The 22,335-nt window shown below is 50.1% G+C and overlaps 1 protein-coding gene across 1 annotated transcript; it reads right to left on the minus strand.

Annotated features, from left to right (window-relative positions):
- Positions 1-43: 43 nt before the first annotated feature.
- On the minus strand, positions 44-16,081 carry LOC116406886 (ras-associated and pleckstrin homology domains-containing protein 1-like; the record flags this gene model as incomplete). The annotated part of the gene is made up of 3 exons (XM_031891898.1): positions 44-618; positions 5,041-5,427; positions 15,862-16,081. Coding segments are annotated over 3 exons (657 nt in total), but the record flags the coding sequence as incomplete, so codon positions are not given.
- Positions 16,082-22,335: the final 6,254 nt, after the last annotated feature.

Genomic DNA, 22,335 nt, shown 5'->3' on the forward strand with positions numbered 1-22,335 from the left:
TATTTTTTTTTTACAAATCTAAAGTTTAAAGAAAGAAAATGGGGACAATTAAAAAAAAAAATCTTTATGAATCTGGAAAATATCCAACCTGCAGAAAAACATTCCTGCCATTTGTAATCCAAACCGAACAGAAAAAAAAAAGAAAGTTGCCCCGGAGCCAATGTGAAATTGCCTAACTGCCCCCAAGGAGTACGAGGATCCCGCCGCTGCCACCAAAACGCCATGTTACACTGTCCCCGGGAGGCATTGTGGGTTTCACTCCAAACTGGGCCCAGTAACATAACCAGTAACAGTTACCTTTAGCTTGTCTAGTGCAATTAATATAATAAAAGCCAACGTCTTATTGGTTGCTGAGGGACCCAGGGCAAATCCGTGCTTTTCCATAACCCTTCTGGTCACTATTTGCTTGAAATGCCAAGGTAAGATGGTTGGGTGAGACCCAGGTCTTCAGTATCGTCATTGTTCTGGCCTCAGCTTCCCACCACTAGCAAATGCCACCAAGCCAGGGCTGGCTGCCATATTCTACATTCAGCAGCCTTAGGCCTGTAGGAAAGGAGTCCAACGCTTTCTAGTCCAACGCTCTTTCTCCTGTCTCTGGGTCGATCTCCACGTCCATTTCTGTAACAAAAGCACTTCCATTAGTACAGTTTGGGCCTAGGGGGGACTGACCCATAAACACGTCGGTACCATTAGTACAGTTTGGGCCTAGGGGGGACTGACCCATAAACACGTCGGTGCCATTAGTACAGTTTGGGCCTAGGGGGGACTGACCCATAAACATGTCGGTGCCATTAGTACAGTTTGGGCCTAGGGGGGACTGACCCATAAACACGTCGGTGCCATTAGTACAGTTTGGGCCTAGGGGGGACTGACCCATAAACACGTCACTGCCATTAGTACAGTTTGGGCCTAGGGGGGACTGACCCATAAACACGTCGGTACCATTAGTACAGTTTGGGCCTAGGGGGGACTGACCCCATAAACACGTCGGTACCATTAGTACAGTTTGGGCCTAGGGGGGACTGACCCATAAACACGTCGGTGCCATTAGTACAGTTTGGGCCTAGGGGGACTGACCCATAAACACGTCGTACCCATTAGTACAGTTTGGGCCTAGGGGGGACTGACCCATAAACACGTCACTGCCATTAGTACAGTTTGGGCCTAGGGGGACTGACCCATAAACACGTCGGTGCCATTAGTACAGTTTGGGCCTAGGGGGGACTGACCCATAAACACGTCGGTACCATTAGTACAGTTTGGGCCTAGGGGGACTGACCCATAAACACGTCGGTACCATTAGTACAGTTTGGCCTAGGGGGGACTGACCCATAAACACGTCGGTGCCATTAGTACAGTTTGGGCCTAGGGGGACTGACCCATAAACACGTCGTGCCATTAGTACAGTTTGGGCCTAGGGGGACTGACCCATAAACACGTCGGTGCCATTAGTACAGTTTGGGCCTAGGGGGACTGACCCATAAACACGTCGGTGCCATTAGTACAGTTTGGGCCTAGGGGGGACTGACCCATAAACACGTCGTGCCATTAGTACAGTTTGGGCCTAGGGGGACTGACCCATAAACACGTCACGGTGCCATTAGTACAGTTTGGGCCTAGGGGGACTGACCCATAAACACGTCGGTGCCATTAGTACAGTTTGGGGCCTAGGGGGGGACTGACCCATAAACACGTCGGTGCCATTAGTACAGTTTGGGCCTAGGGGGGACTGACCCATAAACACCTCGGTGCCATTAGTACAGTTTGGGCCTAGGGGGGACTGACCCATAAACACGTCGGTGCCATTAGTACAGTTTGGGCCTAGGGGGACTGACCCATAAACACTCACTGCCATTAGTACAGTTTGGGCCTAGGGGGACTGACCCATAAACACGTCGGTGCCATTAGTACAGTTTGGGCCTAGGGGGGACTGACCCATAAACACGTCGGTGCCATTAGTACAGTTTGGGGCCTAGGGGGACTGACCATAAAACGTCGGTGCCATTAGTACAGTTTGGGGCCTAGGGGGGACTGACCCATAAACACGTCGGTGCCATTAGTACAGTTTGGGCCTAGGGGGACTGACCCATAAACACGTCGGTGCCATTAGTACAGTTTGGGCCTAGGGGGACTGACCCATAAACACGTCACTGCCATTAGTACAGTTTGGGCCTAGGGGGGACCGACCCATAAACACGTCACTGCCATTAGTACAGTTTGGGCCTAGGGGGGACCGACCCATAAACACGTCGGTTGCCATTAGTACAGTTTGGGCCTAGGGGGGACTGACCCATAAACACGTCGGGTGCCATAGTACAGTTTGGGCCTAGGGGGGACTGACCATAAACACGTCACTGCCATTAGTACAGTTTGGGCCTTTAGGGGGGGACTGACCCATAAACACGTCGGTGCCATTAGTACAGTTTGGGCCTAGGGGGGGAACTGACCCCCATAAACACGTGTGGTGCATTAGTACAGTTTTGGGCCTAGGGGGACTGACCCATAAACACGTCGGGCTGCCATTAGTACAGTTTGGCCTAGGGGGGACTGACCCATAAACACGTCGGTGCCATTAGTACAGTTTGGGCCTAGGGGGGACTGACCCATAAACACGTCACTCCATTAGTACAGTTTGGGCCTAGGGGGGACTGACCCATAAACACGTCACTGCCATTAGTACAGTTTGGGCCTAGGGGGGACTGACCCATAAACACGTCGGTGCCATTAGTACAGTTTGGGCCTAGGGGGGGACTGACCCATAAACACGTCGGTACCATTAGTACAGTTTGGGCCTAGGGGGGGACTGACCCATAAACACGTCGGTGCCATTAGTACAGTTTGGGCCTAGGGGGACTGACCCATAAACACGTCGCTGCCATTAGTACAGTTTGGGCCTAGGGGGGACTGACCCATAAACACGTCGGTGCCATTAGTACAGTTTGGGCCTAGGGGGGACTGACCCATAAACACGTCGGTGCCATTAGTACAGTTTGGGCCTAGGGGGGACTGACCCATAAACACGTCGGTGCCATTAGTACAGTTTGGGCCTAGGGGGGACTGACCCATAAACACGTCGGTACCATTAGTACAGTTTGGCCTAGGGGGGACTGACCCATAAACACGTCGGTGCCATTAGTACAGTTGGGCCTAGGGGGGACTGACCCATAAACACGTCGGTGCCATTAGTACAGTTTGGGCCTAGGGGGGACTGACCCATAAACACGTCGGTACCATTAGTACAGTTTGGGCCTAGGGGGGACTGACCCATAAACACGTCGGTACCATTAGTACAGTTTGGGCCTAGGGGGGACTGACCCATAAACACGTCGGTACATTAGTACAGTTTGGGCCTAGGGGGGGACTGACCCATAACACGTCGGTACCATTAGTACAGTTTGGGCCTAGGGGGGACTGACCCATAAACACGTCGGTGCCATTAGTACAGTTTGGGCCTAGGGGGGACTGACCACATTAGGGCCTAGGGGACTGACCATAAACACGTCGGTACCATTAGTACAGTTTGGCCTAGGGGGACTGACCCATAAACACGTCGGTACCATTAGTACAGTTTGGGCCTAGGGGGGACTGACCCATAAACACGTCGGTACCATTAGTACAGTTTGGGCCTGGGGGGACTGACCCATAAACACGTCGGTACCATTAGTACAGTTTGGGCCTAGGGGGGACTGACCCATAAACACGTCACTGCCATTAGTACAGTTGGGCCTAGGGGGACTGACCCATAAACACGTCGGTACCATTAGTACAGTTTGGGCCTAGGGGGGACTGACCCATAAACACGTCACTGCCATTAGTACAGTTTGGGCCTAGGGGGGACTGACCCATAAACACGTCACTGCCATTAGTACAGTTTTGGGCCTAGGGGGGACTGACCCATAAACACGTACTGCCATTAGTACAGTTTGGGCCTAGGGGGGACTGACCCATAAACACGTCACTGCCATTAGTACAGTTGGGCCTAGGGGGACTGACCCATAAACACGTCACTGCCATTAGTACAGTTTGGGCCTAGGGGGGACTGACCCATAAACACTTCGGTGCCATTAGTACAGTTTGGGCCTAGGGGGACTGACCCATAAACACGTCGGTGCCATTAGTACAGTTTGGGCCTAGGGGGACTGACCCATAACACGTCGGTACCATTAGTACAGTTGGGCCTAGGGGGGACTGACCCATAAACACGTCGGGTACCATTAGTACAGTTTGGGCCTAGGGGGGACTGACCCATAAACACGTCGGTACCATTAGTACAGTTTGGGCCTAGGGGGGACTGACCCATAAACACGTCGGTACCATTAGTACAGTTTGGGCCTAGGGGGGACTGACCATAACACGTCGGTACCATTAGTACAGTTTGGGCCTAGGGGGGACTGACCCATAAACACGTCGGTACCATTAGTACAGTTTGGGCCTAGGGGGGACTGACCCATAAACACGTCGGTACCATTAGTACAGTTTGGGCCTAGGGGGGACTGACCCATAAACACATCACTGCCATTAGTACAGTTTGGGCCTAGGGGGACTGACCCATAAACACGTCGGTACCATTAGTACAGTTTGGGCCTAGGGGGGACTGACCCATAAACACGTCGGTACCATTAGTACAGTTTGGGCCTAGGGGGACTGACCCATAAACACATCACTGCCATTAGTACAGTTTGGGCCTAGGGGGGACTGACCCATAAACACGTCGGTACCATTAGTACAGTTTGGGCCTAGGGGGGACTGACCCATAAACACGTCGGTACCATTAGTACAGTTTGGGCCTAGGGGGGACTGACCCATAAACACATCACTGCCATTAGTACAGTTTGGGCCTAGGGGGGACTGACCCATAAACACGTCGGTGCCATTAGTACAGTTTGGGCCTAGGGGGGACTGACCCATAAACACGTCGGTACCATTAGTACAGTTTGGGCCTAGGGGGGACTGACCCATAAACACGTCGGTGCCATTAGTACAGTTTGGGCCTAGGGGGGACTGACCCATAAACACGTTGGTACCGACCCAATCTCTTACCCATACTGGAGTCACTGGGAGACGGGGGCCGGACATCGTTGCTGGGAGACAGATACCCATTGGGATAGTGAGAGCCCAAAGCCGGGGTAGTTAGGAATCCCTGGAGGGGGTCAGTGGGCAGATGGTGTAGATGGTTGAGGTGCAGTTGGGTGGAGGGACCGGGGCTGGGAATTTGCCCCAAGTGAAACCTGGAGTTATCGATTAGGGCCACATGTTTCATTTCCTGGGAGTTCTGATCCAGTTCCAGTTTCGGAAGGACCGGCCCATTCAAGTTGCCGTTGATCCCTTCTAGAGAGAAGTGCTGGGGGTGGGCTGCAGGAGAGAGGCCCGTGTCTGTGGGGGACCACTTCTCCCCCGTCGGGGGCAACGGACTGACATGGAAGACATCTGCAAGACAAACGGATCATTAAATGGATCCTGTTCTGCCATAATTATACGATCGATCAGAACCATCGAGGCTGAACAGCTATTGGGCTGGGGGGCAACTCTTGGACTCTCAGAGAAGAGGGTACCACCACCAGCTTCTCGCCCAGAGCCCACTGAGCACGTGCAGTGCCCCAGGCACACAATAGATCCAAGATGGCGAGCTGACACCTTGAAAGGCTTGGATCATTGTTGCTTAAACTGCGGAGACGTCATAGCAACCAATCAGCAATCGATCACCCTTCTGCCGGCCAATGAAAGCAGTTGGACGCGTGGTTGCTATGGGTTCCTGGTCTCGAGCTCAGAGCAAGTCTATATAGTAAGGGTGACCAGAGGGGTCAAACTTCCAAGCATAGATGGGTGGGGGGAGGTATAGTGTGTGAATAGGGAGCCCGACACACAGGTGGGAGAACCGGTCCAACCTGTTCTGTTTGGGAAGGCCACACCCCTCCCCCTTTAACCCCTTGCAGGCAGGTGGAAAGCTACAACTGTGGGGGGGGGGGGGCAGTAATATCACAGCTACAGGCTCAACTGTCGGGCCAGGGGCCAATCTCGTCTGGGGCCCCCAACCTGTGCTGATCATGGGAAACCAATGGCTTCCAGCTACATAGGAGGCCCAAACGGGTATGTGCTGCCGATGCCAGTCTCCATGTCTCCGTGTCTCTATGGCAACATAACCCACCGGCATGAAACATGGCCGAACTTGCCTTCCAATTATCAATTGCATTATAGGGAAAGGGTGATAATTAGTAATTATACCACCCCAGTTTTGCAAGTGGCAATGCCCAAACTGGCATAGGGACCACTCCTAATATGTATGGTGTTACACACACCACTTTCTATGCACTTCCTGCTCCTGGGCTGCTCTCTTTCCCATGGTCAGGCAGGAACCTCCCCCTGGGTAAGTGAATCCAATCTTCCCCCAGTACTTACCCAGGTACAGAGCTCTGATTCTCTGTACTTCCTGCTCCTGGGCTGCTCTCTTTCCCATGGTCAGACAGGAACCTCCCCCTGGGTAAGTGAATCCAATCTCCCTCCAGTACTTACCCAGGTACAGAGCTCTGATTCTCTGTACTTCCTGCTCCTGGGCTGCTCTCTTTCCCATGGTCAGACAGGAACCTCCCCCTGGGTAAGTGAATCCAATCTCCCCCCAGTACTTACCCAGGTACAGAGCTCTGATTCTCTGTACTTCCTGCTCCTGGGCTGCTCTCTTTCCCATGGTCAGACAGGAACCTCCCCCTGGGTAAGTGAATCCAATCTCCCCCCAGTACTTACCCAGGTACAGAGCTCTGGTTCTCTGTACTTCCTGCTCCTGGGCTGCTCTCTTTCCCATGGTCAGACAGGAACCTCCCCCTGGGTAAGTGAATCCAATCTCCCTCCAGTACTTACCCAGGTACAGAGCTCTGATTCTCTGTACTTCCTGCTCCTGGACTGCTCTCTTTCCCATGGTCAGGCAGGAACCTCCCCCTGGGTAAGTGAATCCAATCTCCCCCCAGTACTTACCCAGGTACAGAGCTCTGATTCTCTGTACTTCCTGCTCCTGGGCTGCTCTCTTTCCCATGGTCAGGCAGGAACCTCCCCCTGGGTAAGTGAATCCAATCTCCCCCCAGTACTTACCCAGGTACAGAGCTCTGATTCTCTGTACTTCCTGCTCCTGGGCTGCTCTCTTTCCCATGGTCAGGCAGGAACCTCCCCCTGGGTAAGTGAATCCAATCTCCCCCCAGTACTTACCCAGGTACAGAGCTCTGATTCTTTGTACTTCCTGCTCCTGGGCTGCTCTCTTTCCCATGGTCAGGCAGGAACCCCCCCCCTGGGTAAGTGAATCCAATCTCCCCCCAGTACTTACCCAGGTACAGAGCTCTGATTCTCTGTACTTCCTGCTCCTGGGCTGCTCTCTTTCCCATGGTCAGGCAGGAACCTCCCCCTGGGTAAGTGAATCCAATCTCCCCCCAGTACTTACCCAGGTACAGAGCTCTGATTCTCTGTACTTCCTGCTCCTGGGCTGCTCTCTTTCCCATGGTCAGACAGGAACCTCCCCCTGGGTAAGTGAATCCAATCTCCCCCCAGTACTTACCCAGGTACAGAGCTCTGGTTCTCTGTACTTCCTGCTCCTGGGCTGCTCTCTTTCCCATGGTCAGACAGGAACCTCCCCCTGGGTAAGTGAATCCAATCTCCCTCCAGTACTTACCCAGGTACAGAGCTCTGATTCTCTGTACTTCCTGCTCCTGGACTGCTCTCTTTCCCATGGTCAGGCAGGAACCTCCCCCTGGGTAAGTGAATCCAATCTCCCCCCAGTACTTACCCAGGTACAGAGCTCTGATTCTCTGTACTTCCTGCTCCTGGGCTGCTCTCTTTCCCATGGTCAGGCAGGAACCTCCCCCTGGGTAAGTGAATCCAATCTCCCCCCAGTACTTACCCAGGTACAGAGCTCTGATTCTCTGTACTTCCTGCTCCTGGGCTGCTCTCTTTCCCATGGTCAGGCAGGAACCTCCCCCTGGGTAAGTGAATCCAATCTCCCCCCAGTACTTACCCAGGTACAGAGCTCTGATTCTCTGTACGTCCTGCTCCTGGGCTGCTCTCTTTCCCATGGTCAGGCAGGAACCCCCCCCTGGGTAAGTGAATCCAATCTCCCCCCAGTACTTACCCAGGTACAGAGCTCTGATTCTCTGTACTTCCTGCTCCTGGGCTGCTCTCTTTCCCATGGTCAGGCAGGAACCCCCCCTGGGTAAGTGAATCCAATCTCCCCCAGTACTTACCCAGGTACAGAGCTCTGATTCTCTGTACTTCCTGCTCCTGGGCTGCTCTCTTTCCCATGGTCAGGCAGGAACCCCCCCCTGGGTAAGTGAATCCAATCTCCCCCCAGTACTTACCCAGGTACAGAGCTCTGATTCTCTGTACTTCCTGCTCCTGGGCTGCTCTCTTTCCCATGGTCAGGCAGGAACCCCCCCCTGGGTAAGTGAATCCAATCTCCCCCAGTACTTACCCAGGTACAGAGCTCTGATTCTCTGTACTTCCTGCTCCTGGGCTGCTCTCTTTCCCATGGTCAGACAGGAACCTCCCCCTGGGTAAGTGAATCCAATCTCCCCCAGTACTTACCCAGGTACAGAGCTCTGATTCTCTGTACTTCCTGCTCCTGGGCTGCTCTCTTTCCCATGGTCAGACAGGAACCTCCCCCTGGGTAAGTCAATCCAATCTCCCCCCAGTACTTACCCAGGTACAGAGCTCTGATTCTCTGTACTTCCTGCTCCTGGGCTGCTCTCTTTCCCATGGTCAGGCAGGAACCTCCCCCTGGGTAAGTGAATCCAATCTCCCCCCAGTACTTACCCAGGTACAGAGCTCTGATTCTCTGTACTTCCTGCTCCTGGGCTGCTCTCTTTCCCATGGGCAGGAATAGTTATTACAGACAATCATAGCTCTCAGTATTGAAATGGACATTCCTACGGGGGCTAAAGCATACGGCCCCGCCCTGTAGCAGCCACATGTAAGAACTAGTCTTTCTACTTTCTTTCCCTTTCTGAACAGCCAGATGCATGACGTTAGGGCTGCCTCTCTCTCCCATTTAAAGGGTAACTAGCAGTAAATGTAGATGCATTGTGCATAGCCTCACAGAAATCAGTACAGTCTGCAGCATCAACCTATTGCCCCGACATGGGGTGCTGGTCACCGGCACAGGAGGGGGCGCTGCATCCTTGCTTCTCTATAGAAAGAAGAAATTGCCCTTTAGGTTGGCAAAATTGGGGATATTTCTTTACCCAAACACCCCCCCCGGCCCCTTCTGCTGGGCAATATGAAGAAGTGAAATTCTCCCCCCCCCAGTGACGAGTATGATGGTCCGTGGGTGTAAGGAACTGAGGAACTGCTTTTGATTACAAGGCAATACATGGGAATATAGAATGTAAAGGGGAAGTTAGTCACATACCTTGGGTAGTCACTTACTGGAACTTACCCCTATGTCAAAATACTGAGGCCTCCTTCCTCATGGTGGTACCCCCCCCCCAACCAGATCATCATGTACCAGGCCAGATACTCATTTTTGGTGACAGAAGCTTGACTTGGGCCTAATTTTATCTATGTGTCCTTAAGTCATCACTCATGAACTTGGATTTTTCTACTGTGGGTTCTGGGGTATTATACATGGAATTGGCACTGTATTTATCCTGCTGTGGGTTCTGGGGCATTATACATGGAATTGGCACTGTATTTATCCTGCTGTGGGTTCTGGGGTATTATACATGGAATTGGCACTGTATTTATCCCGCTGTGGGTTCTGGGGTATTATAAATGGAATTGGCGCTGTATTTATCCCGCTGTGGGTTCTGGGGTATTATACATGGAATTGGCACTGTATTTATCTGCTGTGGGTTCTGGGGTATTATACATGGAATTGGCACTGTATTTATCCCGCTGTGGGTTCTGGGGTATTATACATGGAATTGGCACTGTATTTATCCCGCTGTGGGTTCTGGGGTATTATAAATGGAATTGGCGCTGTATTTATCCCGCTGTGGGTTCTGGGGTATTATACATGGAATTGGCACTGTATTTATCCCGCTGTGGGTTCTGGGGTATTATACATGGAATTGGCACTGTATTTATCCCGCTGTGGGTTCTGGGGTATTATACATGGAATTGGCACTGTATTTATCCTGCTGTGGGTTCTGGGGTATTATACATGGAATTGGCACTGTATTTATCCCGCTGTGGGTTCTGGGGTATTATACATGGAATTGGCACTGTATTTATCCTGCTGTGGGTTCTGGGGTATTATACATGGAATTGGCACTGTATTTATCTGCTGTGGGTTCTGGGGTATTATACATGGAATTGGCACTGTATTTATCCCGCTGTGGGTTCTGGGGTATTATAAATGGAATTGGCGCTGTATTTATCCCGCTGTGGGTTCTGGGGTATTATACATGGAATTGGCACTGTATTTATCCCGCTGTGGGTTCTGGGGTATTATACATGGAATTGGCACTGTATTTATCCCGCTGTGGGTTCTGGGGTATTATACATGGAATTGGCACTGTATTTATCCTGCTGTGGGTTCTGGGTATTATACATGGAATTGGCACTGTATTTATCCCGCTGTGGGTTCTGGGGTATTATACATGGAATTGGCACTGTATTTATCCTGCTGTGGGTTCTGGGGTATTATACATGGAATTGGCACTGTATTTATCCTGCTGTGGGTTCTGGGGTATTATACATGGAATTGGCACTGTATTTATCTGCTGTGGGTTCTGGGGTATTATACATGGAATTGGCACTGTATTTATCTGCTGTGGGTTCTGGGGTATTATACATGGAATTGGCACTGTATTTATCTGCTGTGGGTTCTGGGTTATTATAAATGGAATTGGCACTGTATTTATCTGCTGTGGGTTCTGGGGTATTATACATGGAATTGGCACTGTATTTATCTGCTGTGGGTTCTGGGGTATTATACATGGAATTGGCACTGTATTTATCTGCTGTGGGTTCTGGGTTATTATAAATGGAATTGGCACTGTATTTATCCTGCTGTGGGTTCTGGGTATTATACATGGAATTGGCACTGTATTTATCCCGCTGTGAGTTCTGGGGTATTATACGTGGAATTGGCACTGTATTTATCTGCTGTGGGTTCTGGGGTATTATACATGGAATTGGCACTGTATTTATCCCGCTGTGGGTTCTGGGGTATTATACATGGATTGGCACTGTATTTATCCTGCTGTGGGTTCTGGGGTATTATATATGGAATTGGCACTGTATTTATCCCGCTGTGGGTTCTGGGGTATTATATATGGAATTGGCACTGTATTTATCCCACTGTGGGTTCTGGGGTAATATACATGGAATTGGCACTGTATTTATCTGCTGTGGGTTCTGGGGTAATATACATGGAATTGGCACTGTATTTATCTGCTGTGGGTTCTGGGTTATTATGCATGGAATTGGCACTGTATTTATCTGCTGTGGGTTCTGGGGTATTATACATGGAATTGGCACTGTATTTATCTGCTGTGGGTTCTGGGGTATTATATATGGAATTGGCACTGTATTTATCCCACTGTGGGTTCTGGGGTATTATACATGGAATTGGCACTATATTTATCCCGCTGTGGGTTCTGGGGTATTATACATGGAATTGGCACTGTATTTATCCTGCTGTGGGTTCTGGGGTATTATACATGGAATTGGCACTGTATTTATCCTGCTGTGGGTTCTGGGGTAATATACATGGAATTGGCACTGTATTTATCTGCTGTGGGTTCTGGAGTATTATACATGGAATTGGCACTGTATTTATCCTGCTGTGGGTTCTGGGGTAATATACATGGAATTGGCACTGTATTTATCTGCTGTGGGTTCTGGGGTATTATACATGGAATTGGCACTGTATTTATCCCGCTGTGGGTTCTGGGGTATTATACATGGAATTGGCACTGTATTTATCCCGCTGTGGGTTCTGGGGTATTATATATGGAATTGGCACTGTATTTATCCCACTGTGGGTTCTGGGGTATTATATATGGAATTGGCACTGTATTTATCCCGCTGTGGGTTCTGGGGTATTATACATGGAATTGGCACTGTATTTATCCCGCTGTGGGTTCTGGGGTATTATATATGGAATTGGCACTGTATTTATCCCACTGTGGGTTCTGGGGTATTATATATGGAATTGGCACTGTATTTATCCCGCTGTGGGTTCTGGGGTATTATACATGGAATTGGCACTGTATTTATCCCGCTGTGGGTTCTGGGGTATTATATATGGAATTGGCACTGTATTTATCCCACTGTGGGTTCTGGGGTATTATATATGGAATTGGCACTGTATTTATCCCGCTGTGGGTTCTGGGGTATTATACATGGAATTGGCGCTGTATGTATCCCGCTGTGGGTTCTGGGGTATTATACATGGAATTGGCACTGTATTTATCTGCTGTGGGTTCTGGGGTATTATACATGGAATTGGCACTGTATTTATCCCGCTGTGGGTTCTGGGGTATTATACATGGAATTGGCACTGTATTGATCCTGCTGTGGGTTCTGGGGTATTATACATTTGAATTGGCACTGTATTTATCCTGCTGTGGGTTCTGGGGTATTATACATGGAATTGGCACTGTATTTATCCTGCTGTGGGTTCTGGGGTATTATACATGGAATTGGCACTGTATTTATCCTGCTGTGGGTTCTGGGGTATTATACATGGAATTGGCACTGTATTTATCCCGCTGTGGGTTCTGGGGTATTATACATGGAATTGGCACTGTATTTATCTGCTGTGGGTTCTGGGGTATTATACATGGAATTGGCACTGTATTTATCCTGCTGTGGGTTCTGGGGTATTATACATGGAATTGGCACTGTATTTATCCTGCTGTGGGTTCTGGGGTATTATACATGGAATTGGCACTGTATTTATCCTGCTGTGGGTTCTGGGGTATTATACATGGAATTGGCACTGTATTTATCCCGCTGTGGGTTCTGGGTATTATACATGGAATTGGCACTGTATTTATCCCGCTGTGGGTTCTGGGGTATTATACATGGAATTGGCACTGTATTTATCCCGCTGTGGGTTCTGGGGTATTATACATGGAATTGGCACTGTATTTATTCCGCTGTAGGTTCTGGGGTACTATACATGGAATTGGCACTGTATTTATCCCGCTGTGGATTCTGGGGTAATATACATGGAATTGGCACTGTATTTATCCTGCTGTGGGTTCTGGGGTATTATACATGGAATTGGCACTGTATTTATCCTGCTGTGGGTTCTGGGGTATTATACATGGAATTGGCACTGTATTTATCTGCTGTGGGTTCTGGGGTATTATACATGGAATTGGCACTGTATTTATCCTGCTGTGGGTTCTGGGGTATTATACATGGAATTGGCACTGTATTTATCCTGCTGTGGGTTCTGGGGTATTATACATGGAATTGGCACTGTATTTATCCTGCTGTGGGTTCTGGGGTATTATACATGGAACTGGCACTGTATTTATCCCGCTGTGGGTTCTGGGGTATTATACATGGAATTGGCACTGTATTTATCCCGCTGTGGGTTCTGGGGTATTATACATGGAATTGGCACTGTATTTATCTGCTGTGGGTTCTAGGGTATTATACATGGAATTGGCACTGTATTTATCCTGCTGTGGGTTCTGGGGTATTATACATGGAATTGGCACTGTATTTATCCCGCTGTGGGTTCTGGGGTATTATACATGGAATTGGCACTATATTTATCCCGCTGTGGGTTCTGGGGTATTATACATGGAATTGGCACTATATTTATCCCGCTGTGGGTTCTGGGGTATTATACATGGAATTGGCACTGTATTTATCCCGCTGTGGGTTCTGGGGTATTATACATGGAATTGGCACTATATTTATCCAGCTGTGGGTTCTGGGTATTATACATGGAATTGGCACTGTATTTATCCCGCTGTGGGTTCTGGGGTATTATACATGGAATTGGCACTATATTTATCCCGCTGTGTGTTCTGGGGTATTATACATGGAATTGGCACTATATTTATCCAGCTGTGGGTTCTGGGGTATTATACATGGAATTGGCACTGTATTTATCCCGCTGTGGGTTCTGGGGTATTATACATGGAATTGGCACTGTATTTATCCCACTGTGGGTTCTGGGGTATTATACATGGAATTGGCACTGTATTTATCCCGCTGTGTGTTCTGGGGTATTATACATGGAATTGGCACTGTATTTATCCCGCTGTGGGTTCTGGGGTATTATACATGGAATTGGCACTGTATTTATCCTGCTGTGGGTTCTGGGGTATTATACATGGAATTGGCACTGTATTTATCCTGCTGTGGGTTCTGGGGTATTATACATGGAATTGGCACTGTATTTATCTGCTGTGGGTTCTGGGGTATTATACATGGAATTGGCACTGTATTTATCCCGCTGTGGGTTCTGGGGTATTATACATGGAATTGGCACTGTATTTATCTGCTGTGGGTTCTGGGGTATTATACATGGAATTGGCGCTGTATTTATCCCGCTGTGGGTTCTGGGGTATTATACATGGAATTGGCACTGTATTTATCCCGCTGTGGTTCTGGGGTATTATACATGGAATTGGCACTGTATTTATCCCACTGTGGGTTCTGGGGTATTATACATGGAATTGGCACTGTATTTATCCCGCTGTGGGTTCTGGGGTATTATACATGGAATTGGCACTGTATTTATCCCGCTGTGGGTTCTGGGGTATTATACATGGAATTGGCACTGTATTTATCCTGCTGTGGTTCTGGGGTATTATACATGGAATTGGCACTGTATTTATCCTGCTGTGGGTTCTGGGGTATTATACATGGAATTGGCACTGTATTTATCCTGCTGTGGGTTCTGGGGTATTATACATGGAATTGGCACTGTATTTATCTGCTGTGGGTTCTGGGGTATTATACATGGAATTGGCACTGTATTTATCCTGCTGTGGGTTCTGGGGTATTATACATGGAATTGGCACTGTATTTATCCTGCTGTGGGTTCTGGGGTATTATACATGGAATTGGCGCTGTATTTATCCTGCTGTGGGTTCTGGGGTATTATACATGGAATTGGCACTGTATTTATCCCGCTGTGGGTTCTGGGGTATTATACATGGAATTGGCACTGTATTTATCCCGCTGTGGGTTCTGGGGTATTATACATGGAATTGGCACTGTATTTGTTATAGTGAGTACAGTTGTAGTGTAACTAACACCTTAGCGCTATAGATGTCAGTTATGATTGTTATGGATTGTTGTGATTTTCCCTTGGGGGAATCCTTTGCCCCCGGCACAGTTTTGTGGCACAGATACAATCGCCGGTTGCCGCTGACAAGGAAGTTGACATTTATAAAGGGGAAACACGTAAATACCTGCTACACGTTATACACAGAGGGATACGGGGGTAGGGGTTGCCACCTTTATCGCCGTGCAGCGCTGACATCATCCCACCAACTGCCAATCATCCGCCAGACGCAATTCGGATTTCTGCCTAGTTTTCAGAATGTTAAAATCCGGGCAGAAGGTGGCAACAAGAGCTTACAATCTAAGCCAGTTGATATTGCCGTTTCAGCCCACATCAGGCTGCGACACACTGGCTGTGACTCTATGGTATCTATGGGCAGCCGTGCCGCGGATCCAGCCCACATTGTCGCCACCCGAAGCAGTGTTTGTTATGATTAACGTCTCTGACGGGAGGCAGTTCCCTCTATCGACTACTCTTTAAGCAGCGTAATATTTTGGATTTTTGCTTTTATTATATTTTTTCCTCTCTCGCCCCCACGTTCCATGGCCCTTTAGCGCAGGAAGATTGCAGCCCATAGGGTACAGGGCATTCCCCGGGCGCCGGTGCCAGCGGGTACCACTTACCGTAACTGCTGTTCGACCTGGATTTCCTCTCGCATTTCCCAAATGGGAATCTCTGGAAAGCCTTTCGGAATATGCACTGCTTTCTCCGGCTCGGAGCTCTCTCAGCTGCCATCTCAGCCCAGCGCCCTCTCCCTGCTCTCTTCCTGGATTTATCCTGAGGGGGAGGAGGAGGAGGAGGGGGAGGAGGAGGAGGGAGAGGAGGAGGAGGGGGAGCAGGAGGAGGAGGAGGGGGAGTGGCCAAGCTTTTTGTTTTTTTTCCCTTCCTCTTTTTTTTTTTTTAAAGGGAAACTTAAACTGTAACCTGTAAATAGAAATCCAGTAATAAAACGGCCAATCAGAAGGAGGAGAGAGACATTGGGACAGTGGAGAGTTTAAGGTAGAGAGATAGAGGGAGTTGGTTCCCGAAGGAGTAGTAGGTACCTGGGACCGACTCCCAGTGCAGTTGGCAAATACTCACAAAACAATAAATTAGAAAGTGGTGGAGAGAAAAGATCCGAAAGATGTTACTGGTGCCCATTAGCCGGGGCCCCAGAAGCAGAATCATGGTAGGAATAAAGCCCCCGCACGTCCAGCCCTCGCCCCAGCTACCGAGGGGTTAACATAATGCCCTGTAGGACCGGGGTGGGGGTGGCGAAGATGAAATCAGGCAGATAAAGATGTGTATAAGGCACTGTGTATTCAACAGAACCTGATAAACCACTTCTGATAATCTCCTAGAAAGCCCTTTCTTAGCGGTCAGCGGCCCAGAGCATGCTGGGAGTTGTAGTTTAGTAGCAGTCCCTGTATAAAGCCCACAGGGCAGTTTCATGATAAACATTGTACCAACAGATAAAAAGCACCGGGAGCTGATTATTTAGTAACTGTGATTTGCTAAACTCCCCCACGGCGCTGACTGTAGCGCCCCCTAGGGCTGCACTGTTTGTAGGGTGTTATAGTTCTGCGCAGGTCCCATTGTGGAACAATTCAATTCAACTTGATGAACTTGCGCATATGGAAAGGCAAAGAAATGGCTTTAATGGTTTGTGATTAATCACCTGATCCAGTTTCACCTGCTGGGACCCCCGACTGGAACCTCATAAATCTGCCCCTCACCCTAAACCCATGTTATACCGGCAATGGCAGTGCCAAACAGAGGGACTGTAGGGCAAGATGGAGACAGTAGGGCAAGATGGGGACAGTAGGACAAGATGGAGACAGTAGGACAAGATGGAGACAGTAGGACAAGATGGAGACAGTAGGACAAGATGGAGACAGTAGGGCAAGATGGAGACAGTAGGGCAAGATGGAGACAGTAGGGCAAGATGTGGACAGTAGGGCAAGATGTGGACAGTAGGGCAAGATGTGGACAGTAGGGCAAGATGGAGACAGTAGGACATGATGGAGACAGTAGGGCAAGATGGAGACAGTAGGGCAAGATGGAGACAGTAGGGCAAGATGTGGACAGTAGGGCAAGATGGAGACAGTAGGACAAGATGGAGACAGTAGGGCAAGATGGAGACAGTAGGGCAAGATGGAGACAGTAGGACATGATGGAGACAGTAGGACAAGATGGAGACAGTAGGGCAAGATGGAGACAGTAGGACAAGATGGAGGCAGTAGGACAAGATGAAGACAGTAGGGCAAGATGGAGACAGTAGGACAAGATGGAGACAGTAGGGCAAGATGGAGACAGTAGGGCAAGATGGAGACAGTAGGGCAAGATGGAGACAGTAGGACAAGATGGAGACAGGTGTGTGAGCGCACAGGTGTGGGCGCAGGGTGGGCCACAGGTATGGGCGCTGGGTGGGCCACGGGTGTGGGTGCAGGGTGGGCCACGGGTGTGGGTGCTGGGTGGGCCACGGGTATGGGTGCTGGGTGGGCCACGGGTATGGGTGCTGGGTGGGCCACGGGTATGGGTGCTGGGTGGGCCACGGGTATGGGTGCTGGGTGGGCCACGGGTATGGGTGCAGGGTGGGCCACGGGTATGGGTGCTGGGTGGGCCACGGGTATGGGTGCAGGGTGGGCCACGGGTATGGGTGTAGGGTGGGCCACGGGTGTGGGTGCTGAGTGGGCCACAGGTGTGGGTGCAGAGTGGGCCACAGGTATGGGTGCAGAGTGGGCCACAGGTATGGGTGCAGGGTGGGCCACAGGTGTGGGTGCTGAGTGGGCCACAGGTGTGGGTGCTGAGTGGGCCACAGGTATGGGTGCAGGGTGGGCCACAGGTGTTGGTGCAGGGTGGGCCACAGGTGTTGGTGCAGGGTGGGCCACAGGTATGGGTGCTGAGTGGGCCACAGGTATGGGTGCTGAGTGGGCCACAGGTATGGGTGCTGAGTGGGCCACAGGTGTGGGTGCAGGGTGGGCCACAGGTGTGGGCGGGGGAACATGTACTTTCTATGGGTGCAGCATGAAAGCGGAGCCGCCTTGCACCCTGTGACACCTGCCTATAGACAAAGGGTTTATGTTCCCCTAACAAAAGGCTCCCACAATTCCCCGGTATAAGGAGTCGTTAGCGACAAAGGGTATAAGAACAACCATGGGCAGGTCAGTAACTACCCGCCCCTAACTACCCGGGTATTGTTACACCGTATTGTAATGGCCACTTACTGATAAATGTGCCACCCGTGGTGTTTGCTCAGGATTAGAGCGCAGGGTGCTGGGGGGGGGGAGTTAGCATTGGGCGCAGGGTGCTGGGGGGGTGGGAGTTAGCATTGGGCGCAGGGTGCTGTGGGGGGGGAGTTAGCATTGGGCGCAGGGTGCTGGGGGGGTGGGAGTTAGCATTGGGCGCAGGGTGCTGGGGGGGTGAGTTAGCATTGGGCGCAGGGTGCTGGGGGGGTGGAGTTAGCATTGGGCGCAGAGTGCTGGGGGGGTGGGAGTTAGCATTGGGCGCAGGGTGCTGGGGGGGTGGGAGTTAGCATTGGGCGCAGGGTGCTGGGGGGGTGGAGTTAGCATTGGGCGCAGAGTGCTGGGGGGGTGAGTTAGCATTGGGCGCAGGGTGCTGGGGGGGTGGGAGTTAGCATTGGGCGCAGGGTGCTGGGGGGGTGGGAGTTAGCATTGGGCGCAGGGTGCTGGGGGGGGGTGAGTTAGCATTGGGCGCAGGGTGCTGGGGGGGGTTGGGAGTTAGCATTGGGCGCAGGGTGCTGGGGGGGGTGGGAGTTATCATTGGGCGCAGGGTGCTGGGGGGGTGGGAATTAGCATTGGGCGCAGGGTGCTGGGGGGGTGGGAGTTAGCATTGGGCACAGGGTGCTGGGGGGGTGGGAGTTAGCATTGGGCGCAGGGTGCTGGGGGGGGGGGTGAGTTAGCATTGGAGTGAATAGTACAGACGGGGGCACAGTAACCAGTACTCACCTTTGCACCTGTTTTAAAGGGGAAACTAAACCCTCATATACATTTTTTTAACTGCTAAGCCCCCCCCCCCCTCCACCCATATCATGTCCATTCTCAAACTCCACAGTAAAAGATTTAGTTCCCCTTTAATATAAGACTATAAATATGTACAATTTGAGATATCAGTGTTCAGGGTGGGACTGGGGGTGTTCAGGGTGGGACTGGGGGTGTTCAGGGTGGGACTGGGGGTGTTCAGGGTGGGACTGGGGGTGTTCAGGGTGGGACTGGGGGTGTTCAGGGTGGGACTGGGGTGTCCAGGGTGGGACTGGGGGTGTCCAGGGTGGGACTGGGGTGTTCAGGGTGGGACTGGGGTGTCCAGGGTGGGACTGGGGGTGTCCAGGGTGGGACTGGGGTGTTCAGGGTGGGACTGGGGTGTTCAGGGTGGGACTGGGGGTGTCCAGGGTGGGACTGGGGGTGTCCAGGGTGGGACTGGGGTGTTCAGGGTGGGACTGGGGGTGTTCAGGGTGGGACTGGGGGTGTTCAGGGTGGGACTGGGGGTGTTCAGGGTGGGACTGGGGGTGTCCAGGGTGGGACTGGGGGTGTCCAGGGTGGGACTGGGGGTGTCCAGGGTGGGACTGGGGGTGTCCAGGGTGGGACTGGGGGTGTCCAGGGTGGGACTGGGGTGTCCAGGGTGGGACCGGGGTGTCCAGGGTGGGACCGGGGTGTCCAGGGTGGGACCGGGGTGTCCAGGGTGGGACCGGGGTGTTCAGGGTGGGACTGGGGGTGTCCAGGGTGGGACTGGGGGTGTCCAGGGTGGGACTGGGGTGTCCAGGGTGGGACTGGGGTGTCCAGGGTGGGACTGGGGGTGTCCAGGGTGGGACTGGGGTGTCCAGGGTGGGACTGGGGTGTCCAGGGTGGGACTAGGGTGTCACGGGTGGGACTGGGGTGTTCAGGGCCCACCGACACTGCCACCTGTGGGTTGCCCACCCCAGTCACGTCATCAGACCCCCTTCCCCCACCCCATACCGTGTTTCCTCCTTGTGCCCACGATAGGGGGGGGGGTGTACTGGCGCCCACAGTTGGCGAAGGGATGGTTTAACCATCAAGTTTCTCATCATGAAATTGCCCAGCCCGGGGCATTATGGGTACCTGACTATATATATATCCATATTTAGCTTAGACTCGCACCCCCGGCCGCTATTGGTTGCAGCTTCTGTACGGGAGAGATACTCAGGGCCACCATGGGGTCCAACAGGGGGGGGGCAAGTTTGTCGTTTGACTTGTGCCCAGTTGGATCATTGTGTGAAATCACCCGCAATTGGTCTTCAATTTTTTATTATTTGTAGTTTTTTTAATTATTTCAATAATTGTTCAGCAGCTCTCCAGCTTGGAGTTATAACGGCTATCTGGTTGCTAGGGTCCAAGTTACCTTAGCAACCAGGGAGTGGTTTGAATGAGAGGCGGGTATATGAATAGGGGAGGGGCTGAATAGAAAGATAAGGAATAAAAAGTAACAATAACAATAAAACTGGAGCCTCACAGAGCAATAGGGTTTGGCTGCTGGGGTCAGATATCCTGTTGCTAGGGCTCAAATTACCTTAGCAACCAGGGAGCTGTTTGAATGAGAAACTGGTATATGAATAGGGGAGGGGCTGAATAGAAAGATAAGGAATAAAAAGTAACAATAACAATAAAACTGGAGCCTCACAGAGCAATAGGGTTTGGCTATATACAGGTTCCCATAGGCCTGTACCAACTGAGGCAGATGGTGGGGGATGTTCCATTAGTGCCTATATATGTGCAGTATTCAGACTGAACCACACAAGCATGGGGGGGGGGGGGGTACTAGAATAAAATACAGCTCCTCCCTCTGGTGAGAACCCAATTGGGCAGTTCCCCCACATTTCAGATATCCAGTTGATTGGCTGTGCCCAATATATAATATATATAATATAATTAAAAATCCCCGTTAACGACATTTTACCTTTTTTTCCCCCCCTACAAAGCGAAGAGAAATAGCGAGAAGTGGGCGGCGCCGCTGAGAGACAAATAAGCGCTTTTCCCCGTACAAACGCACCAGTAATGTCACATTTATTTGCACACAGACCCTGAACACTAACGTACAATCAGCTCCTCCTCCTCCAACCAGGACTCGGGGGGGAAAAAACCAAAAAAAACAAAAAACATTTCCTGGTTCTTATTGCGGCGGCGCGTTCTGCGTCAACTCTAGCGAGCCGACTGTTCTAAGTGCCCTGGGGGATGCTGGGAAAAAAAGGGGGAGGCGGCCCAACTTTTTTTTTTTTTTAAATTCTGTTTACATTTTTTGCCTAAAAAAAAAAATATAAACAGGATTTAAAAAAAAAAAAAAAAAAAAAATTTAGTTGATGGTTGAGGCTCATTCGCCGTGACATTGACCAATAGCAACGCAGCAAACTGACTCCGGCCCTTTAACAAACAGCGAGCAGAATTGGATTTTTTTTTTTTTTAAATTCTGTTTAGATTCTTCAGGGCAAAAAAAATAAACAGAATTTAAACAAAAAAAAAAAAAAATACAAGTGGTTTCAAAGGGCTTAGTTGACCTTTAAATGAAATTCCAGTCTGATGTCAGCAGCGACGTTATGAGCCAATGAGCAACGGGGGCGGAGTCATTTAGAAACCACGAGCGATCATAGAATTTTTGATGGATTTTCATTATTTTTATCTGTTTTTAATCAGAAAAAAAAAAATCACTTTTTAGGCCCCAAAAATGAAAATACATTTTTTAAAAATAAAAATTCATAAAAAATATGTCCGGTTGCTGATTTTAAAGAAATCATTTACAACTTTGGGGTCAAAAACATCGATTTTTCCTGTTTAAATACAGATAAATAAATAAAAATTCATGAAAAAATGCCATTTTCGCTGTTTTTAAAGGGCTGAGTTCACCTTTAAACTAACTTCCCGTCTCCATTGGTCGATAAAGTCATTTAAAGGTAAACTAAGCCCTTTAAAAACAGCAAACTAATGTATTTTTACTTTTAAAAAATTCTGTTTCTATTTTTTGGGTAAAAAAAAACTATTTTTTTCCAGAATTTTTAAAAAAATAAAAAAGTCGTTTGAACTCGCGGCTTTAGTTTACCTTTAAATTCATTTCCATTCAAAGTTGTTTTTTTTAGGTTTATTTAATTAGCC

Source organism: Xenopus tropicalis, chromosome 8 (assembly GCF_000004195.4).
Source record: "Xenopus tropicalis strain Nigerian chromosome 8, UCB_Xtro_10.0, whole genome shotgun sequence".
Lineage (NCBI taxonomy): Eukaryota > Metazoa > Chordata > Amphibia > Anura > Pipidae > Xenopus > Xenopus tropicalis.